Here is a 7434-nt window from a genome sequence, read left to right as displayed (position 1 = left end):
GCCAGGGCCTGCTCCTGCCCCGGGCGGGCGGCGGGCGGGAAGGTTTGGAGCCACGAAGCAGCCCCTGGGCGTCAGGGCCTGAGCCTCGGGTCCCTGTCCGGTGGCTCCGTGCAGCGCAAGCTGCCTTCCAAAGGCCACTCTGCGGGGGGCACGGCGGCCCTTTCCCTCAGCCACTGACAAGCTTGGAGATTGGCCTGCAGGTCGCCCCAGTGTCCTGGCTTAACTGCTTTTTAAAACCAGAAGCCACCTAGCACTTTCGCCCAAAGCAACACTCTGCCTGACGAGAGAAGACGTGTTTAGAAAGTCAGGGTCTGAGGGAGGCCCTAGGTCTGTCCGAGAGAGAAATGGGAAAGTTTCGGGTAAAGCGTGTTCCTGCGTCTCAGAGGGTTTGGAACCACCCGAGCTGCAGCCCACGGCAATGCCGCCCAGGCCCCGCCCTCAGCACAGGCTCATCCGCCAGAGCCCCGAGCAGAGCCGGCTCCTCGCCCACCTTGACGCCCTCGTTGTAGCTGTCCCCGGGGCTGCTGAGGCCGGCAAGGCTGCCCAGGTGGCCGGGGGCTCCGGGGCGTGGTGGCTTCTTTGGTGGAGCTGCAGGATCTGGAAAAGGGAACGAGTCTCATTAAGTAACACGCCTTCACAGAGCACATGTACACACACACACACACACACACACATGCACGCACGCAAGCACGCACACACACGTGCAGCCCTACTGGTGCCTGGTACGAGGTTCCCTCTCCAGCCTTCTCGGCATGGGCTGCATTTGGGAGCTGCCACAATCGCCGTGGCTTGTAGAAGGGACCGTGATAGAAAACCACAAGGTATTCCAAAGCTCAGAAACGTATACATTAAACCCCGCTCCCTCCATGTTATACAAAATTCTTGATATAATCTCTTTCTCTGCTTACCTGGCTTCCCCACCGGCTGGTAGATGTGCTGGTTTCCAGTCTGTGGGGACAGAAAGGTCAGTCAGCGCGGCAGCGTCACAGCAGGGTCACGGCCGCCCGCCCTCGCCTGCCACCCGCCCTGGAACACGGGTGCTGAATGCTGGCTCCAAACACCACCAAGACGAGGGGCCGGCTGCTGTGGCCTCCGCTGGGGAGGGGGAGGCAAATGAGCGAGGAATGTTACCAGAGGCGGACAGAAGGGCTGCGACAGAGCAAGCCTGGGGACAACAATGACCCATTTACAATCCTCCTAAAACCCCGCCAGGGTGTCAGACGTGGTGGTCAGCTTCCTGCCCCGGCTCTGCGCGCAGAAAGCTCCGCCCCCTCCGAGTGCCGTCCTGACAATATTTGGCGCAGGGAGTCCCCTTATCCAGGGGCCATGTTGTCCTCGTCTCCTGAAGCCCTGCGTATGCCGGGACCAGTTGGGAAGGCAGTTCCTGGTGGCAGGCCGGTCATCACTATGACAACCTCCCCCAGGCCACTCAAGGCAAAGAAGGACCTTCAGACGCGTCCTCTGCAGAGAGACTGTGATGGCTCTTTACAGGGGTCACCTGGCTGGTCTCTGTGCATCCAGCTGCTCTCTGTCCTAGAGGCCCCTCAAAAGTGCACACAATGTGCCCGGAGCCGCGCAGCACGCAGACGCCAGGCCCTCGGAGCCGGAGCTGCTGGGCAGCACTGCCGCTCACCTGCGGGCTAACACTTGCCTGCTCCGGGCTCACAGCGGCGGAGGGAGCGGCACCGGCAGCAGCCGGGGAGGGTTGTGAGCAGGCCGGGCCCAGTGACAAAGGAGCTGGGGCTGGAGGGACCTGAAGGTCAGGCCCTTGAGAACGTGACCTCTGCGCAGACCTGGGGTGGGAAGCGGAGGTGTGAGAAGCCCAGGTGGCCAGAGCAGCTGCAGAGGAGTGAGCGGCCCAAACTTTAGAAACAGACACGGCTGTGCTGACCCGGCTGTAACACGCACACATTTTAAAAGGTTTGAAACACAAAGAATGTTCTGGTTGATTCCTAGGTAGCAGGAAAGTTCAACAAACTAGAATGTTCTAGTCTCAGAACATTCTGGATGTGTTCAGCAGTGCCAGCATAAGGCACTGTGCTAGGCAGCTGCACAGCTTTGCCTGGAAGGGCAGGCCTGCAGGAGCCCCTGCCTTCGGAGCGTGACGGACTGACTGTGGACCCGTGCTCTGGTGGGACGTGTATCCAGCTGGGGGCCCTGGAGGATGCACTCAGCTGTGAGAGGCTTCCGTTTCCCATTTGTAAACTGAGGCTAACAGCTCACAAAATAATTGTGCTGCCAACCTGGGTCCTAGTTTGGGATCCAGATTGTTTTACTCTTTATACAAACTGAGGGGGTCATGTCCCCTGGCCAGTCCTCAGTGCTCCTTAGAGCTCAGGCCGATGGAGAACCCACTGCTTTCCAGCCGAAGGGCTGCTCGGCGGCCTCAGCACCTGCTCAAAGCCTGACGTCGGAGGCGCCAGCAGGGGGCAGGCCACGGAGCCACCGTGAGCTGAGGACACGGTCCCGTGTGCATCAGCCCCAGTAAGGAAGCAGCCACAGCCAAAACCACACGCGGCGAGTGAAGAGGCCGCCCAGCCAGCTGGCCGCCTGGCGTCTGACCCTGCAGCGGGCAACTCTGGGTGCATTTCCCACAAGCCCCGGTTTACCCACTTGCGGGTGGGGTGCTGAGGACGCAGTGTGGGGACAGGACACATGCAGCACAGCACCCTGCAGGACTGAGCGCCTCCCCCACCAGGACGACCCACTCTTCCTGTCGCCCAGGCCTGGTACAGCCAGTGCTACGAGGGCATGCGTGGCTCCTTCACGTCACCATGTCACGGAGTGTTTCTGACTCTCCCTCAGCCGGCCTGACTCCTCAGTGATGCGTTCCTCCCACACAGTGTGCGGTGTCACAGGGAGCCCAGCGTTCCTCCTCACCAAGCCCCGCAGGTCATGTCCTCGCAGCAGGTCCTGGACGAGCCTCGCTCTGATCCAGAACAGAGTGCCCGTCGCACAGGAGAAAGGGGGCATGTGTTGGGTGGCGGGCGGATCACCTGACTCCGTGCTCATGAACTAAGGACGCCCACCTGCCTGCAGGGCCTTCCCGGGCTGACACAGAGCACGCCTCCCAGGCCCACCTCAGGGCAGCTGGCGTCCCAGTTCGGATGGGACAGCTCCCGGCCTGTGTGCGTGTGTCCCGATGTCAGCCAATGGCTCTGTCTCACGGAGCTGCTAGGGTGGACACTGGCCCCACACATCTGCCACCTGGCAGGCGCAAGGCTCCTTTTCATTGGGAGCGAAAGCATTGAGAGAAGCCTGTGTTTATTTTAACCAGACACCTGCTGATGGAAGTCCTAACGAAACAATTTTAACTGCTCTCCCAAAGCCCAGGGAAGAATCCTAGCCATTGGGATGAGTCATAAGCTGGCTCTTTAAAGAGAATGCCCAGCATTTCCCCTGACAGCACCCCGAGGGAGACCCTCCCCTGCAGCAGTGCTGTGACGGAACCGCTGCGAGCGGGCAGGGAGAGCATGAGGACGAGTGGACACATGAGCATCAACATGAGTGCATCCCCGCTTCTCAGGGCGCAGAGCCAGCTGCCCACGGGGGAGACGGCACTGGTGACGGGTGGAGGCCTCCGTGTCTGGGCAGGGACACGGGGTGCGGGGCTACAACAGCCACTTCACCCAGAGTGGACGGCTGGGATCATGACAAGAAAACGACGGCCCACGTCCTGCTTACCGGGCCCTGGAGACTCGCATCCTCCCTGTCCACGCTGCCTCGGGAGAGCCGCACGTCGGGTTTCTGAAGTGAAAACAGAACCGAACAGCTTCAGTCTGGGTTCTTTAGTTCCTTCCTTTTACAACACACCTGTCCTCGACTAAGGAGAGTAGATAGGTCCCCAGTTTTGGAAAAATTCTCAAAAGCCAGAGACGACAATCCCTGGCCGGAGGCCCACAAAGCCGCTGGCTCACAAATAGGATTGGGCCCGCCCCGGAGCTGCCCGGCCGCTCCTCGCAGCAGCAGGCGAACCTCCCTCTGCACCGGGGAACCACCGAGAAGAGGCGCAGCGCACTCCTGCGCCCAGTGAGCTGCATGGACTGGCCCTGCACAGCAGCAATGGTCCGGTAAGTTCCCACAAGCACCCAGAATACAGAACCCAAACCGAGAACCCTGGGTCTAACGGAAATACTGGTAAGAATACAAAAACTTCACCAATACTAGCATAAAGGCTGGCTCCACCCCATCGGGCGGCAGCCTCCAGCCACCAGCGCGCCGCCCACCACACTGCCACCCTCCTGGGCCCGCTGCTCCCAGGGAGCCCTGTGACCGGGCGGTGACCGCTCCCCGCGAGACCAGAGCGAGCTGCTGCGAGCCCGCTGTGCAGCTCTGCACCTGGCAGGGCCGGCGCCCAGGACGCGGCCACAAGCACTGGCTGGGGGCGATGGAGAAAGGATCTGGTCTCACTCTTCCTTTAAATCAGTGGTTCTCAACCGTCTGGCCCTTTAAATACAGTTCCTCATGTTGTGACCCAACCATAAAATTGGTTTCATTACTCCTTCATAACTGTCATGTTACTACTGTTGTGAATCGTCATGTAAATATCTGATATGCAGGATGGTCTTAGGCGACCCACAGGTTGAGAACCACTGCTTTAAATGTACAAAAGGGCAACAACACCACAGAATTCCAACCTTACTGAACTAATATCGGCAGATCACTAAGTTATCGCCACATCAGGTGTCAAATAAACCAACACCTCTCCTGTTAGTGGACATTTGGGCTGTTTTCACGTGCAGTGGTGTAAGCAGGCTATGGGGACGCCTTTGTGTACACACCTAGCTAAACCCCCGATCACTTCCCAGGACAGAATTCTAGGAAGGGAATTACTGAGTCAGAGGTTTCAACATTTGGGAAGTTCTGGGATAAGTTGCCAAACTGCTTCCAGTAGTGAGTCTACCTGCTGGGTGTGCTTGAGTCTCTCCCACTAGGTCCCCCCGTGCTGTCACTCAAACTCCATGAACAAAACGCTACGCTGCTGGGGTGCGCCCCCTTTCTGGAAGAGAACACCTGTTTCTCTCACTAGACGCTCGGCCCATGAGGTCAGAGGCCCTGGCAGCGGCTCCCCGTTGGGCTCCATTAGCTGGTGCGGCTCAGGACAATAGGTGGGGAAGAGCCACCTGCATGACGCCCCTAACCCCCCCTCACCCTTGAGATGGACCCCACGTGTGCCTGGCACAGCAACGTGCATGTGCCAGGTGCTCAGTAAACATGCCCCTGGCAGACAGGCCCCGCGGCGCTCACTCAGGTCACAGGCATCAGTGAGCACCTTCTACCTGCCGGAGGCATTTTTTTTTTAAAATATATTTTATTGATTTTTTACAGAGAGGAAGGGAGAGAGATAGAAAGTTAGAAACATCGATGAGAGAGAAACATCGATCAGCTGCCTCCTGCACATCTCCTACTGGGGATGTGCCCACAACCCAGGTACATGCCCTTGACCGGAATCGAACCTGGGACCCCTCAGTCCCCAGGCCGACACTCTATCCACTGAGCCAAACCGGTTTCGGCCTGCCGGAGGCATTTTATTTCCTTTTTTACTGTGATGAGAGCAACTTGAGTTCATGGTTTGATGACAGACTAAGGAGCTGTATTTCATGTACTTACAAGAATTACCGATTTTCTTCCCATGTAAATCACATGAAATTACGTTTTTATTTCTTTATACCTAATAGTTCCCTAAGGTGTACTTTCCCAGAGTTGGGATTTCAGTTGTAAGAGAAAGGTCTTCACGTGCGTCCGCTGTGAGTGAGTGGACATGGCCGAGCTCCCCGCGGGCTGACAGCGCCTGAGCAGAGCCAGGCCGCCTGGAGCAGCGGCCGCAGAGAGAAGAGATGGCTCTCTCTGCTCCCGGTGAGGCTACTCTCCCGTTCCCCCCGCAGGACACTCCAGACCTGAGGACAGGACGGTCCGATAAAGGAGGCAGTTCCAGCTGACACACCAACAGGTACAGACCTAACGTCTGGGCTACCGGGTTATTTTCCCCATCGTGCGTGCATCTGCTGTTGTTCATTAGGTACAACATTTATGACAAAGTGTGCAAATGTGCATTTTCATGTATGTGTCCCTGCCTAAAACACCACCCAGATCAGGACAACCCAGCAGGCTCCCGCTCGCCCCTGCCCAGGACACCTGACTCCGCCCGGCCATAGGGACGAGTGGCTGAGTCACGTACGGACTCATGTGCGCCCGTGTCTGCACCTGGTGGTGCCCGTCTGCGAGACGGCCCCTGGCTGCCCACGGGAGGCAGCACAGCACCTGCTGTGTGAATCTTGCTTATTTCACCATCAAGGGGCAGGTGGGTTCCCTCCAGTCCGTTGCACCACACAGGGGCTGCTACCAACAGGCTCCTGCGAGCGGGCACGCGCACTCCCTCTGCTCAGCAGCAGTGATTGCCAAGGCTCTTTTGAGGTCCTAGGAACACGATCACCCACAGGTCCACTTCGGCCTTGACTCCCCCATCACTACCCCTCTAAACACTTCCAATTCAGGCTTTCACCTCCAAGTCCCGCCGCCTTGAACTATACTACTTCGCCTTCAAACCTGCACCTGAGGTGAGGAAGTATAGGGGGATGTGGCCTGGCCCAGAGCCAGAGCCAGAAGGAGCAGCAGTGCGGTCTGCTGACGGGCTGTCCTGGGTCGGCCCTGAGAGGAAAAACAGCTCAAATATGTACTTCCTGCCTGAGGACACAAAGCAGGCTTTATGGAGGCAGCCGTCCTCACTTTAAAATTGGACTTCTGTCTTGAGCCCAGGATCACATCAGAAAACTCCTGTGCGTGTAGTGACAAAAATAAGGAACAAAGGCGCTCTGTCTGTAAGGCACGCCCACCCGGGAAGAGTGCTGGGAACAGCCTGGGACTGAGCTCTCTCACAGCCCTGCATTCTGCTGGCTCGGAAAGGACGCCAGCTGAGCTGGGATGGGAGAAGGGAGTGGGCCTGCCACCACGCACAGGTGCCGCGGATCCTGGCTGTGTGACCATGGGCAAGAGGCTGCCACTGCAAGAACGTGTGCTAACGGACACATACATCCGGGGGTCCTGGCACACCACAGTCCTCAAGGAAAGCCAGGAGCTACTATTAACAACTAGTGTCCTGGTACACAAATTTGTGCACACTAGAAGGAAATTAATTAGAGGAAATACTTTAATATCACTATTCACCCTTTCGCTATGATAGAAGTGTCAACCAAATTCACGATCGACAATGACAGATAGAAATACACGCGTGTGATTGGTGCCAGTGAGAGCTTTATATGTATCACACATGCACGAGTCACCTTAGCCTTTTATATACATAGAATAAACTTGCTTAATTAGACCTGCTTTCTGACGTAGCTAAACTTTGTCCAGCCCAGTGAAGCACCCCAACTTCTCTTTCAGGTAATTGTCAGCAATACAGCAGTGAATATCAACATGAAGCAAATTATTATT

The 7434-nt window shown here is 57.3% G+C and overlaps 1 protein-coding gene across 9 annotated transcripts in view; it reads right to left on the bottom strand.

Moving 5' to 3' along the window:
• The window catches only part of PTK2 (protein tyrosine kinase 2), a 100459-nt gene that overhangs the window by 5086 nt on the left and 87939 nt on the right, over nt 1–7434 (bottom strand). For all 9 annotated transcript variants that reach the window (XM_015561492.1, XM_015561465.1, XM_015561468.1 and 6 more), the window contains 3 exons: nt 3685–3747; nt 909–948; nt 491–597 (listed from right to left, as the gene is read on the bottom strand). In XM_015561492.1, the coding sequence (XP_015416978.1) occupies nt 491–597; nt 909–948; nt 3685–3747 (210 nt within the window). The remainder of the gene's footprint in view (nt 1–490; nt 598–908; nt 949–3684; nt 3748–7434) is intronic.

The sequence above is a fragment of the Myotis davidii genome, unplaced genomic scaffold, assembly GCF_000327345.1.
Source record: "Myotis davidii unplaced genomic scaffold, ASM32734v1 scaffold30, whole genome shotgun sequence".
Taxonomy (NCBI): domain Eukaryota; kingdom Metazoa; phylum Chordata; class Mammalia; order Chiroptera; family Vespertilionidae; genus Myotis; species Myotis davidii.
Note: the sequence above shows the minus strand (reverse complement) of the source record. Positions and strands in the feature narration are given on the sequence as shown.